The sequence below is a fragment of the Papilio machaon genome, chromosome 18 (genome assembly GCF_912999745.1).
Source record: "Papilio machaon chromosome 18, ilPapMach1.1, whole genome shotgun sequence".
Lineage (NCBI taxonomy): Eukaryota > Metazoa > Arthropoda > Insecta > Lepidoptera > Papilionidae > Papilio > Papilio machaon.
In genome coordinates this window covers 3,034,121-3,049,812 of record NC_060003.1, presented here as the reverse complement: position 1 = coordinate 3,049,812, position 15,692 = coordinate 3,034,121, and the positions used below count along the sequence as shown (strand labels likewise).

The 15,692-nt window shown below is 34.2% G+C and overlaps 1 protein-coding gene across 1 annotated transcript; it reads right to left on the bottom strand.

Annotated features, from left to right (window-relative positions):
• Positions 1 to 3,206: 3,206 nt before the first annotated feature.
• On the bottom strand, positions 3,207 to 15,538 carry LOC106709764 (probable DNA mismatch repair protein Msh6). The gene is made up of 19 exons (XM_045682148.1): positions 15,330 to 15,538; positions 15,101 to 15,250; positions 14,619 to 14,736; positions 14,296 to 14,491; positions 13,407 to 13,541; positions 12,794 to 12,929; positions 12,117 to 12,256; positions 11,531 to 11,665; positions 10,796 to 10,985; positions 9,933 to 10,239; positions 9,475 to 9,630; positions 8,976 to 9,222; positions 8,195 to 8,350; positions 7,621 to 7,755; positions 6,621 to 6,842; positions 5,627 to 5,803; positions 4,927 to 5,104; positions 4,172 to 4,323; positions 3,207 to 3,479 (listed from the first exon to the last, which is right to left on the bottom strand). Exons 1-19 carry the CDS (start codon positions 15,475 to 15,477, stop codon positions 3,207 to 3,209), a joined length of 3,351 nt encoding a protein of 1,116 aa, XP_045538104.1. The 5' UTR covers positions 15,478 to 15,538.
• Between the last annotated feature and the right edge of the window lie 154 nt (positions 15,539 to 15,692).

Sequence of the window (15,692 nt, the reverse complement as noted above, 5' to 3'; positions counted from 1 at the left end):
TGTTACATACTCTATTTTTATGCGAACGAGATCTATGAACAAAAAGTGGGCTCGACATCTCAAGAATTATATTTTTTTGACATTACTTGCTTTAACTACGAATTTTGATTAGCTACTTTATAGTCTACGATATTTTGACGTAACATAAAAAATGAGATTTGATATGATTTACACAGCTTGTATTTAAATGTGTAAATTTTTTTTTTTATATTTTCATAAAATATTTGTAGTTCTTGTTCGCTGCTTTATCAAAATTTTATAAAAATTTTAGTTAATAATTCCATATAAAGCATTTATTAGTTTTACGTAAACAAGCGTAAAGATATTTTTTCCCTTATTTTTTGTAAGACGTTTAATTTTATTTTTTTAAAAAAACCTCTGTATTTGCAATGTGTGATATTCCTAATGTTGACTTATTTTGTATTTTTATATGATTATTTGATGTGTGCTTGTAAGTTTTTTTTTCAGGTGTGCAGATTTCTTAGTAGCGACTATGTGTTAATATTTTGTAATTTAGGTACGCGATCAAACGCAAATTTAATGGAATTTGATAAATGTTGTTTGAATTAGTGAAATAAAGTAACTCTTTTACAATTAAATGTTTATTAATATTTATTTAAAATTGGTGGGGAAAAATGGCGAATCACATTGATAACAATCACAGAAAAACCTATAAAAATCTTTACGACTTTTTATAAAATTATAATACTCATAAGAGAGCTAATATTTTAAACATTAAATTTACTGAATCCTGTTTTTTTTTTAATTATTGTTTTAATTAGAGATTTTTAACCTTTATGTTGTTATTTAAACACTAAAATTATACCTTAGCTGTTGTAATCTCATCTAGTAGTAAGTAAAAACTAATTATATCGTGACATTAAAATATTTTAACCTAGGAACAATTAAGAAACAAGCTAAACATTATTGGTAAATCAAACACTTATAAATCGATAAAAAAAAAATCAAAGCGATCATAATATTTCTAACAAACTTATTTTTCTAATAATAATCACAAATCGTTTCAAAGTGTTGTACTAACTTGGAAATGAAATATTTAATTATATAAATATTTAAATATATATATTTAATATTTGTGAGGCAACAGCTGTATATTAGGTCCTTACATATGAAATTGGCGTTTTGTATGGGAGGAACAAAAAGTCGAATATTTTTTAATATAATATATTTAATTAATCAAAGTATGAACCATTATTTTCTATGCACTTTTGCCATCTCATAGGTAGTTCATTGATCCCTTTACTAAAAAAACCAGTCGGACGGGAATCAATAAAATCTTTGAAGGCGATTTGGACTGCCCCATCGGAGTTGAATTTTTTCCCTTGCAAGAAGTTATCCAAATTTCGAAAAAAATGGTAATCTGTTGCAGCAAGGTCCGGGGAGTACGGAGGATGTCTTAGACTTTCCAATTGAAGCTCTTCTAATTTAGTAGCCGTCTGTTGCGCAGTGTGTGGTCTAGCGTTGTCGTGAAGCAGCAGTGGCGTGGAGCGATTGACCAGCCTAGGTTGTTTAGCCGCTAGCTTTTCCATCATGGTTTGCAATTGCTGACAATAGACATCCGTCGTAATAGTCTGGCCAGATTTGAGAAAACTGTAATGAACAATACCGGCACTAGTCCACCAAACGCTTACAAGTAACTTTTTTGGGGTTAATTTTCGCTCGGGGCAGGATTTGGCTGGCTGGCCAGGATCCAACCATTGCGTTGAGCGCTTCCGATTATCGTAAAGAACCCATTTTTCATCACAGGTAATGATTCGGTTTAAAATACCTTCATTATTGTGCCGGTTTAGTAATGTAACGCAACAGTCGACGCGCGTTTGCCGGTTTGCTTCAGTCAATTCGTGAGGTACCCACCTTTCAAGCTTTTTAATCTTCCCAATTTGCTTCAAGTGAATTAAAACAGTTTTATCACTAACATCGCAGCCTGCAGCTAACTCGGACGTGGTTTGCGATGGATCCGCTTCCACAATAGCCTTCAACTCTTCATTATCAACTTGAGTCTCAGGCCGTCCACGGGGCTTGTTCTGCAGATCGAAATTTCCAGAACGAAAACGTTGGAACCAAAAACGAACTGTGTTTTCTTATGCAACACGACCGCCATACACATTATTCACCCTTCGAGTCGTTTCCGCAGCACTAGTGCCACGGCGGAACTCGTACTCGTAAATAATGCGATATTTTAAGTTTTCCATTTTGTAAAATGAGTGACGCAAACAGAAAAAAACAGAAGAAAAAAAACAAATGAATGACGGTCATCGAACCACAAATACATGAGCCTATAGCTGTACAAATTTGAATTTGGAATTCCTTACCAAAGAGGAGAAATTCGTGGTTAAAGTGGCCCGTACGAAAAACGCCAATTTCATATGTAAGGACCTAATATTATCCTCCCTTTTGTTCTATTAAAAAAAAGAAAACAATGTTTTGTACAAGACCTTCGACAGTTGAAACCTAAGGTAATGGAATTTCTGTTGTAACGTTAGTATTAAGAAATCAACAATAATCATATTTAAGAATTAGGCAATGACATAAAAACTTATATTCTAAAAAAGAAAGTAATTTCTAAAAAACGATAATCACATATTATCAAAAGTAAACGAATAGAAAATGTTTTTTAAAATATGTTTTAGACATTAATAAACCATGTAATTTTAACTATACACAGCATAAATATAGCGCAACAAGTTCATCTGGGTCTTTGAGAAAGGCGCTACTATCGCGGTTAGTCCTGCCAGAATATATGACACCTAAATAGTCATAAGAAGTGACATGACAGCCATAGTCAAAAACCTGTCCTAATGAGATGCACTGGTTTCTTAGTTCATTCTAACAGAAATATATAAAACCTACATGGGCATAGAAAATAACATAAAAGAAAAAAAACATGACAGCTAATACGAAAAGGAGTTTGTAACACTTTTTAATATTGACAGGAGGGCGCTAGTGAGCTATCATAGTTTAGTTTGACTTATGTCTTGGTCAGATAACTTTGATATCTAATCGAAAGTCTATTTTCTAAATAACATTTTGATTGTAAATGACAACACATAGGGAATTTATCAAAACACGGCTAAAAGGACTAGTATCTAGGCCAGAAAATATTAAAAAAAAAATATCACAACAAAAGGCCTATGATAATGACCATTTAGTTCAGAAAACAAAATTAAAAATCAAAACATACCTGTTTATATAGTCAAAGAGGATAACAGTTCTCTCAAACTGCTAGCATCTGTATTCTTAAATATATCTCTAAATGCTCTTGCACATGTCGCCTCCTTCTCCAAGTTCCTGGATATACGCTGAGCTCTCTGAGTGATGTCTTTAGGTATCCCGGCTAGTCTGGCTGCATTGAAACCGTAGGACTTGGGACAAGAGCCCGGAGTCAACTTGTACAGGAATGTTATAGTTTCTTCTGGTATATCATCTGTGTCTGTTTCTTCTGTCTCTACCATACAGGCCTTGAAAGAAATAGGTAATAGTTGCTTTTATAATAGAACGGATTTTGATTTAAAGTGAATTGAAAAAATAGTGAAACGTGATTGAAAATACGGGTAATTTATGCCAAATCTATATATATAAAAGAAAGTCGTGTTAGTTACACTATTTATAACTCAAGAAAGGCTGAATCGATTTGACTGAAAATTGGTGGGCAGGTAGCTTAGAACCAGGAAACGGACATAGGATCATTTTTACCCCGTTTTCTTTTTTTGTAAAAAGTGAAGTGAATGATGACTGTTGACTTTCTGACCGCAAATTGCATTTGTTCCGAGTAATATTCCAAACGACTGGACTATGATTTTCACTGGAAGCTGATATGTGCAGGAATATTGTGTTACTTTTTTTAAAATTCATCATCATCACTATCATCAGCTCATTATCCCCACTGAGGGTCTCGGAGCCTACCCCTAGTTAGTGGTGACTAGGTCATAGTCAATACTGGCCAAGTGCGGGTTGACTTCACACATATCATTGAATTTCTTCTTAGATATGTGCAGCATCACGATGTTTTCCTTCATCTTAAGAGCGTCAGATAAATGTACATATGTAAATCAAAAATCACTGTTATATGACGGGATTCGAACCCAGGACCTGCAGATTGCAAGTCAATTAACCCTCGAGTGACGATTAATAGTGGGGAATATTAATTTACCATATGTCCTAGTGTAAGTCCGGGCAGTGCGGCGACATAACGCACGAGGGCGTGATAATGCGTACTAAAAACGCAGCGACAGCCGCGCTCCGCTAACGCAGCGCACACAGCACACGCTATAGCTGTACCGTCATACGTTGATGTACCACGACCTTTACAACAAACAGGAAAATCACTGACATATTCAGTTGTTAACACTTTCACGCTCAAAAGAAATATATTTCCCTTCTACAAAAAACTTTATCGATTATTGAATTACTATTTAATCGATTTTTTTTACTGAATGTCAAAATAAAACGTATGTCCAAAGCAGCAAATGTGTTTCTGAATGAATAAAATAAAAACTGTGTTAAGCTATTTTAGCTAAAATATTGTGTTGTATTGACATATTTAGTCTTGGAAATTTTATGGTCCTGTAAGGGTTAATTAAGCGCTAAGTAAAAGCCTTAGTGTAAATTTAACAGTGGTAACAGTGGTAGACGCATCAACATCTGTTGCACGACTGGTGCAATACAACGAGCATACAGAAGACAGGTCAGGATAGGTCTGACTGCGTTCTGGAGATCCAAATTTAGTCCTATTTCCTTTCACACCCTTTTCTTATAAGGAAAAGAAATGATAAGGGGAAGGCAGTGTCACCTCTTGTCAATTTAAAGTAGGCAATACATCTATTACTGCCGATGTCTATGGTCTAAAAAAAAGATTTCTCATACTAAATTTACTCTAAGGACATAATTTTTTTCTGTCTCTCTTACCCAACTCATCGAGCAATACTAGCGAGTGATGAGTAGCATGTTTCACAATAGCCGCTGTCTCGTTCATCTCCAGCAGGAAGGTGGACTGTCCGGACAGAATGTCATCTGCAGCACCCAGTCGTGTGAAGATCCGGTCCACTATACTGAGGCTGCACTCCTCAGCTAGTACATAGCTACCCTGGATACCAAATGTTAATTAACATGGATTTATAATGTCAAATAAAAAAATATATTGTTCATTACTCTCGGGTATAGGTCTAATGAATACTTTGAGGTTATAATTAGAGCTAATAAATGTAGACAGACCCAAAAATCTGTCATCAATCTGAGCTAAATTACTTTTCTGTAAAACAACTAAATCCACAACTGGATATGATTTTTATCTAATAATTTTCAGTTTTTACCTAAATGGGAAATGTCAGACATAAAAGTTAGACAAATATAGTTTTGCGGTTAGCGGCACATATCATACTAATATTATAAATGCGAATGTTTAGATGGATGGACGGATGGATGGATGTATGTTTGAAGGTATCTCTGGAACAGCTGAACGTATCTTGATGGAATTTATCATAGATATAGAAAAAAGTCTGGAAGAACACATAGGCTATTTATTGGGTTTTTTTAATTCTGCACAGACGAAGTTGCGGGCGACAGCTAGTAAATTATAAACCTTATTAAAAGATGTCACTAAACTCACGAGATGTGCCAGCACAGTCAACAATCCAACTTGTCGCATGAGTGTGGACTTGCCGCCCATGTTGGGCCCCGTCAGTAACAACAGGCTACCCCCATCCCCTAGCGATGTGTCGTTAGGGATGAACTCATTCACTATAGGTATGCATGGATGACGACCTTCCACTATCTTTATGTATGGCTGAAAAATGAAAAAAAAAATCTTATTTCCTTGACTATCAAAGTTCACTTAAATTGCTCAGATTAGTCAAACATGATCATCTGAGAGACGTGTTGCGGCCTTTTTGATTCAGCCATTTTGGACATTTTTATAAAATATATTTTTTTTGACGTTTTGTTTTATATCTTATACATTTTTACATCATATTCGGATTTTTATCTTGTTTTTTTATATTAAATTCATTGTATAAAATATATCAGTTCGAAAATATTTAAATCAGTTCCTACCACGTTCAATGGATAATTTCGGATGGATCGCTGCTGGATAATTTCTATTAGAAAATAAGTAAATCCTACATACACATAAAAAATGACAAAACATTACAAGACGAGTACAATACAAGGAAGCCATGACACTTTTTTGACATTGACCACTGGCCATGTATATAGTCATACAAGTGTGGTACTTGTATGACTATATACAGTTAGCCAGTGAGGCGCGAAAAATAACATAAACAGTTACATTACAAAAAAAAGATTTTGACAGAGGGCGCTAGTGAGCTGTCATAACTTAATTTGACTTATGACCCAGTGGTGAGATGTATGTATGTATGTAATATATTTATTTATAAAAAGTTACATTTTCATTTAAACCATATGACCCGAAAAACTGCTAACAATTTGACTGTAGATTACTCGCTTTATATAAACATAGCTGTAAGTTATTTAATTAGGTAGATGGTATAGTATTAGATATTGTACTTTTCGGTCTATTATTTAGTAACCTAATAGTTAACTATACCCACCGGGTCACATAACTTTGTCAGACTATGTCTTACCGTAGTATTACTGTCGTATGTGACATCAGGAAGGCATATATTGCCCGTCTGCTGTCGTGCAAACTCAGCGAGTGACATTAGTACGTCGAGGGTCGCAAGGCAGTTGACAGCAGCCTCCCACTGCGTGTAGTGAGATGAGAACTTCTCCAATATCCTCCGGCTTAAGTCCCGGAGTATACTCGACTTATGATCCTCAGCAGCTATCATACGGGCGAGGAAGTTCTGGAAAATACGTGAATGATTTACAGTTTAGTTAAATTAATGAAAAAAACTCAAACAAAAGCTATTTTTAAGTAGGTATATTTCTCAAAGTAAAAAAAAAAAAAAAAAAAAAATTACTACGGGGGCGTCGGTGGCTCAGGGGTTAAGCACTTGACTTGCAATCTGCAGGTTCTGGGTTCGAATCCTGCCATGTACCAATGTGTTTGTCGATTTTCGATTTACATATGTACATTTATCCGACGCTCTTAAGATGAAGGAAAACATCGTGATGCTGCACATATCTGAGAAGAAATTCAATGATATGTGTGAAGTCAACCTGCACTTGACTGTGGTTGACTAAGACCTAGTCACCCCTGGGCCACGGAAGAAAGCTAAAGCGTTCCCGTGGCGCCCGCCATAATGCGTTAGAGGGCAGTCAGGTTTAAGTGGGTATTCCGGTCACCTTCTGTGGCCGGCGAGTCCCACACTCCCTACGCCATTGCACAGCCCGGCGTAGGCGTGCGTAAACGCATTTCCTGACTATAAAAAAAAAAAAAAAAAAAAAAAGACCTAGTCACCCCTAACTTGGGGTAGGCTCCGAGCCCCTCGGTGAGTATGTATAGTTTCTATAGCGCCATCTATTAGGCCTACGTATCAATGATTAGTACCGCTAGATGGCGCTATAAATTTTTTTGAACTACTAATTATTTTAACAAAAAATTACAATTTTACAATTATAACGAAATTTGATACAATATTTTCTGTCAAAAATATTACATATCCAGAGTTAGACAATAACCTTGGTCTCAGCTGTGGAAAACCTCTTGAATCCTTTTCTAGCACCCTCTAGATGATATTCAGAGCCTGCCTTGGCCGCGCTGTTCTGTGGCACTTCCAACTGGTAACGTTTCTTGTCCGTGCCCACGTAACTCAACTGGAATAAACAATATTTCGTAAATACAGTCAAAACCGTTTATGGCGACATCGTTTAGAACAACATACCGGTTAAATTGACCAAAATCAAAGGTCCTGGCTGAATGTTATATACATATCTTTCCTATTAATACCTGTCACCGGTTGTTACAACTATCGGTTTTTACGACTCAATATGAGTAGTCCCTTCGATGTCGTTATAACAGATTTTGACTGTAATATATTTATTTAAAATTTTAACAGATTTAAAAATTGCAGATAGATCTTAAAATACAAAATATTAGCTTATATAAAACAGATGTTTATTATTTTGTTAACATTAAGTCAATTTTCCTGTAGGACTGGAGGATTTATCTTGAAATAAACGGTCTATTTTTTTTTTAAATACAAACATTTACATTAAATCAACAAAGTTCAAATGTAGCAAATTCAATACTAACTCGACACTTAAAGTACTTCTCTTGTTCAACAAGATATTGTTTAAGTTGATCTTGTATTTGCTGTATCTCAGCCAGTGCGGCGTCGTATTCCTGATCGACACCGCGACCTGGTAAAATACGTCCTTCCTTCTCCGCTTCTTGTTGGTTAAATGCTTCCTAAAAATTAAAACCACTAAATTCAATCTATATATGTATATAAAAGAAAGTCGTGTTAGTTACACTATTTATAACTCAAGATCGGTAGAACTGATTTAGCTGAAAATTGATGGGGAGGTAGCTTAGAACTAGGAGCCGGACATAGGAACTTTTTTATCTTGTGTGCATTTTTTTATTCCGCGCGGACGGAGTCGCGGGTAAAAGCTAGTTAATAATAATAATAAACTCATTTAATCCATTCAGATAGCAAACAATAAATATCTAACTTCAATAAATATATAAACTAAGTTTATTTCCCTTCTAAAAAAATATACTTGTATTATAGACATCTAAGTTTTTAAAAAACATATCTTATAATAAACAACACAGTTATCTTTTAATTTATCATAGATGGCGCCAGAAGCTTCGAATTTTTCAATATAAATAACTAGCTGTCGCCCGCGACTCTGTCCGCGCGACATTAAAAAAAAAACTTTATAAATAGCCTATGTATTCTTCCAGACTATGTTCTACAACCGTGCCAAATTTCATCAAGATCCGTTGAGCCGTTTTGGAGATACCTTCAAACAAACATCCATCCATCTAAGCATTCGCGTTGATAATATTAGTAAGATTTCTAACCTACCTTGAAAAATTTCAACGTATCTCTATAGTCAGGGAACTTTCCGTTTGGTGCGAATTGTGTTAATTTCTTCAATAGCTCCGATTCAGTGTCGGAAAATAATTCGTTCAGTTTTAAACCGGCAGTAAATCCTTGTAATACTGAAATAAAATCTAGAACTTTACGCTTCGAGTAAGTTCTCTCCTCGTAGAAGATAGCACGAGCATCTGGATGATTTTGTGACCGTTTTAAGTTGCCTAAGGCATGTACTCTGTAAAGTGATTTAATAATAAGATAGACATATTAAAGTAGATTCCCACTGCTAAAGTACATGTATAAAATATATTGCAAATATCACTTTATACTTGAAAGACTGACAGCAAATCTGCTCTACAATTATATTTCCATATTACCTTCCCTTTCATTCTCTTTGAAGTAGACAGAGAAATGATAAGATATTTCTGTACACTTTTTACGGCGGTGAGAACTCTAAAATTGATACTTTGTTATATTTTTTACTTACTTTGCCAGAAGTCTTTCTAAATCAGGTAATGTGGTGAGGATATTCTTAGCATCTTGACATAGTTCTTGGTTGTCGAGCAATGTCTTGACAGCTTGTTGTCGTTGTTTGATCACCTCCAGACTACAGCTGGGCGAGCACACCCATTGGTATAGCAATCTGAAATTATAATTTTAATAATATCATGGAAAATTATACATGAATTTAAAAAGAAAAATAATAAAAAAAATTATTTAAAAAAAAATGATTGAACTAATATCAACTATCCACACTAAATTGAGTGTGGAAATGGAAAACCGTTAAGATTTAAGTGTATTAATCCATAAAATACAGGATGTTTTAATGTTTAAAACGTGAAATTAAAAAAAAATAAAGGAGACTTGTATAAGGTGTCAAATAACAAACATAACAGATAATAAAAACCAACAATGCTATTTAACATAAAAAAAAAACATACACACCTTTTACCCATAGCAGTGGAGCAGAAATTCAATTTATCATACAAACATCCTTCATCATTAACAATTCTTAGATTCCTTAATGTTATAGCGTCTAATACCATAGTATTACCACCGCGCCATTGATTTTGAGCCTTATCCTCAGGTGTTAAGGTCATATTTACAACATCCGGTGGGCAGTATTCAGTGAACTGACCCATGTCTAGTATTTGTATGTCGAGTAAGCATTGACTTAGATATGAAACACAACCGCCTAGAGCTTTTATGGCTAAATAACATTCGGTAGCTGGAGTTAGACCTAATGCATCACCTGTAAGGAATTTTTATATCTATTTTGTATTATAAAAAAAATGTTTGTACCCTTTGCTTTCTTAGATTTTGATGAAATTATAGTTTTCTTAGGATTACTTCATTTGGCTGTAATTATTTAGTCTGGCATGCCGTTCCTTACTGTATATATCTAGATCTAAATAGGTTTAAAGATCTTTATTTCGCATAAAATCACAATGTTTCGCTTACAATGAGAAAAAAAAGGAGAAAATAAAGACAAAATATAAAGAAAATGAAGACATACTAAATGTACTTAACGGTTACCTTTAACCTTTTCCTAGTTTGATTTTTGAAGATTACTACATTTGAATGAAGTTTTGTGCATAGTTTATCTACCTATATCTATAAAATTATTAAAATTGGAATGTCTGTAAGTATTGTTGCAAAAAATCATATTTCTAGAACATGCCGTATTTGTATGTCGATTTTAACAGGAAGGTAGTTGATATATGCGGGAATATTATCAGCCACTTTATTTTTAATTCTGCGTTGACAAAATCACGGGCGACCATTGGTTTTTAAATATAATTACTGACCTTCATGTAAGAATCTTTTCAGTCCATCTGGCCAGGTTCCATCTGCATTAGTTCTGTAGTACTTCTCCGAGAGAGTTTTGAGAGTTTTGTCAGGTGACCACATGGTCAATGGCTCGCGACGTGCACTATGACAATGTGTTGTTAGTAACTTGACAGTACGACCTGACGTGTGTTTCCGGTCGTATACTAACTGTAAAAAAAAATTAAACTATGACTAAAATTATGAAAGATTAGTTCAAAACGAAAATAACTTTTTCAAGACTACACAAAGTGTTATTTTTTTAAAATTTGTTATTTATTTAAACATACTCGAACTAAGACATTATGTATCGGTGAAAACTATACAAAATAAAGTCACAAATGATTGTCGGTAGAGTTATAAAAATCGAGACAAAATATATTTGACCTATCACAAAAAGCATAGATATAGTATTTCTATTTACATTTTACCTAAATCATATGTCAACCCTTTTAATGCTGATATTAGACATTACCAGAAATCATGATTGGTTCCGAAATGAGACCCCAAAAAAAATAGAAAGTACTAGTTTTGGTGATACATATTTAAGGGTAAAACATAAAACCACGTTCACCTCCCTGATATAAATCAGCAGTTGTCAAAGGGTTAAAACACGTATTTAACTAAAAAAACGTCTAACTGTATTTTTTACAGTATGATTATGTTTTAGAGATTGTTGCATACAAACAGATTTTTAGCTTAATTATATATAATACCAGTGCCGGTGGAAAGTGAGCGAGTGTGGTGAGAAGTCTGGAGCTGTGCTTATCATCCTGAAACTGGCCGAGGTGGAATTGCCCTATTGACGTATCCACGAAACACACGCCGTATGTACTGCAACTGTTGCACTCCTAGATGTTACAATAAAAAAAATTACTTTTTTTTTTCATTAATTAAAGGTAAAAATATATATTTCACTAATTTACATCAGTTCTAATAATACTTGAACAAGCTTATTGTTTTGGACGTAGTTTAAAGAAGCTTTTAGGTTTTACAGTTGAACTTAGATATACGAGACACTCCAATGAGTGTGTCATTGTTCGATCCGGACGGAATACCACCGTTAGCGAGAAACTCGAGTCAACCAGAAACCTAATATCAAGGTTCTTTGGACTATCGCTTATCCAGGTTCGACTGTATTAACCAAGAAAATAATCATAAATACATAGAATAACACAATATGGAGTAATTATAACGAATTATATGTTAAAAGTTGTAGTAGTTTATTGTATCCGGCTTTGGAAGGATCAAAATTGAAAAAAATTGCTGAATTTTTTTTTTCAATGTAATTCTAATAAATACCTCTTCAGCGATAGCCAGCAGGTAGACGGCGGTGGCGTCTGCAGGGCCGGGGTCCTGCAAGCCGCACACCTGAGCGCCTCGCACAGACACCTGGCAGATCTCACGCCTAACAACCTTATCGTTTTTACTCGTTTGACCAACTGTAAATTTAATTTGTCAATATTTATTTTATTGTTACTCAAAACATTGTTCTACAAGTAATTAATTAGGAATGGCTTAACTCAAGTGTGACCGTCCGGTGACGGCACTGACTAGTTTCTGACCCATTGGGGGTCCCATCTTCAGGGCGAGTGTTTACTTTGAAGATGGACCCCCGAAGGGTCCGTAACTAGTCGATGCCATCACCGGACGATCACACGTGAGTTAAGCCGTTCTTAATTAATTAATTATTATGTCTCACGAAAGTTCTAAAAAAACATTTCAAAAAAATATGAAAAATTACAACATTGTCAAAATATTATCACTGAAAATTTAGGCACAATTATTTTAATTTCAACATTTAAAGTTGAATACATTAATATAATTATAATTTTGATTTATATATTTTATAAATAGTAGTAAATAGATTTAATAAAATATGACTAAAATTCTCACATATATTAAAATTAATTCCTTAAACAAAACAGAACTTCTGAGATGAGGTGAATTACTTTTTTGTCTAACTCAATGTTACTTACGCTTTTTGCACCTCTCTTGCATCATCTCTGGTGTCTCTGTTTGCTCGACTCTCGCCACTTTGTATCCTTTCGATACTAATGTAGATGCCATACGACCATACGCACTTTCAGGGAAACCAGAATGAGCAAATTGACCCTAAAAGGTAAATGATGATTTTATTATTATATTTAATATTAATACTATCTTTTTCCCGCGATTTAATCCTCGCGGTATTAAAAAAGAAACTTAATTAGCCCGCATTTTCTTTCAGATTATGTTCTGCATCTTTGTCGAATTTCATCGAGATTTGTTTCGCTATTATATACATATGTAATAAACATCCATCGATCCATACATAGAACCTTAACAAGTATGTGATGAGTAAAATTATCATGTCTAAAATTTTTTTTTAAGTAAAAGATATGGATTATATATTTTCTAAAACTTTACAACACTAATGTTTTTAAATAGATTTCAATTACAAAAATACTTGTATTAAAACATATTGTTGTCTCTGTTTTTGCAGAAACTATAGCCATCTACTACTATTTGCTATGGGAATGAGGGGTATGAGGTCTTTCCGAAGTAGTAATCAATGGTAATATAAAACAAAATGTATGTATGTATTCATACCTTCATGTATGAGAAGCCAAGTTCATTGACCCCAACTGCTGCATCCATATGATAAAGTTCATAGAATTTGCCCACTTTGAAGAATAACACACAGTCATAGTGAGCCGACTTCATGTCCCACCATTGTTTATGGCCCTGAAACATACTTTTCAATGTAAAATGATTTATATCACATTAAGATTTTAAAAACTAAAGTATTAATATATTTTACTAGCTGTCGCCCGCGACTCCGTCCGCGCGCAGTTAAAAAAAAAATGAAAAATAGATGTTGGGCGATTCTCAGACCTACTGAATATGCTCACAAAATTTCATGAGAATCAGTCAAGCCGTTTCGGAGAAGTACGGTGACGAAAACTGTGACACGAGAATTTTATATATTAGATTTTTGTGATATAAATGTCCATATTTGATATGTCATTTATATTAAAATAAATCATGAAAACAAAGCGTCAGTGGCTCAGGAGTTAAGCACTGACTTGAAATCTGCAAGTCCTGGGTATGGATCCCGCCATGTGCCAATGTGTTTTTTGAATTTCGATTGACATATGTACATTTATCCGACGTTCTTATGGTGAAGGAAAACTTTGTGATGCTGCACATATTTGAAAAGTAAGTTAATGATATGTGTGAAGTCAACCAACTCGCACTTGGACAGTGTGGTTGACTATGACCAAGTCACCCCTAACTTAGGGAAGGCTCCGAGACCCTCAATGGGGACGTATAGTGAGCTAATGATGGTGATGAAAAAAAAATTATAAAAAATCAACAAAAGGCATTATTCATTTGGAATAATTTACATCAATAATTAAATCACTTGGGATATTCTCAATTTTTATATTTTTAATTTAACGGAATTTATAAACTTTGTTTAAATATATATTTTACTTACTGGAGTTTGAGTATTATAAAAATCAGGCGGCACATATAATGTTGTGGGATCATAATCTGGATGATCTGGTCTCCTCTTATTAGCGTCTCTAATCTTCTCAGGTTTGAGCCAATCTATCTTACAGTGAACCCAGTCCCCATCTTCTGTTGCTGCTGGTGTTTCCTGTTCAATTGGTTTTGCTTGAATCTTTGATTTGCTGATGACAAGACATTATTACTGATTATTAATAAATTCTACTACATTTCAATTTATTTAATAACTGTTTTTATGCGGGAAAACTTAAATTAATATTATTGCACTACAATATACAAATGCACTCTTACCCATTAACAGAAGCCTTTTTATCTTTGCTACTTTTGGGTGATTCATTTGGATCATATTTAAAACTGTCTTGCAGTCTTTTATGCAATGTATCTTTTGATTTAGATGGTGTTTTAACCTCTGAAATAAATCACACTTTGAATGGTATACATGGTTTTAAATACCTTGGCTGCTCAAGATCATTTGTGTGCTACGCAGTGCCCACTCCCACAATCCTTTACAACTTAAATTGTGGTCTCCACAGCGACACAATCAATGTTCCGACCCCCTAAGATATATGACAACCTCTATACCAATGTAAATGTTAAACCAGCCATAGAGTTGCAGAAAATGGAGGCCATTCAACTATGTTAAAATGCTTAACAATAATCTTGTTTGTGAGTTTACCAATATATTAAACTGTTAGCTTGCCTTTTATAAGTATAAGATAAATAATTTAACTAGGATGGATATCCATAGACTTAGTTGTACATGCGACCATTACCTTTGTTCTCTGCATCAGAATCATCTGAATCGACCGGATTGAGGCGTATCCTTTTTCTTTTTTTAGAGGAAACTGGAATGTCTTCGTCGCTGTCGTCCAAAGTGTTGTTAACATCAGGGGAAGGTGTCGGTTGTCTTTCACGTTTATTACCTTTACACAAACAATTATAATATAGCTATGATCATCAATGTTTAATCAAATGCATTTTACGTGAAGTAACTTTACATACTTTCAACTTTTGACGATTTTGGACTGTCTAAGTTTGTAATGGAAGAATCGGTATTGGATTCATTATTTGGTTTCAACTTCTTGGTGCTAGGAGGTGTTCTAGTAAAATAATTAAACAAAGTATTTCCTACACTATTACGCTTAGACATGTTCGAAAATATTGCTTGAAAGCAACAATAAAAACAAAGCCGCCAACCGATGCCGAAAATGCGTTTTGGCGCAAATAATTTAATTTTGAAGTTGACGTTAACACATGTCAAATTTTAAACTTGTCAAAACATGTCATTTGCCCTGAGAATTTGGTATGCACCTGATGTATATTAACATTGTTTTGTCTTTTATAATATTTTTTTGTTTTTATTTT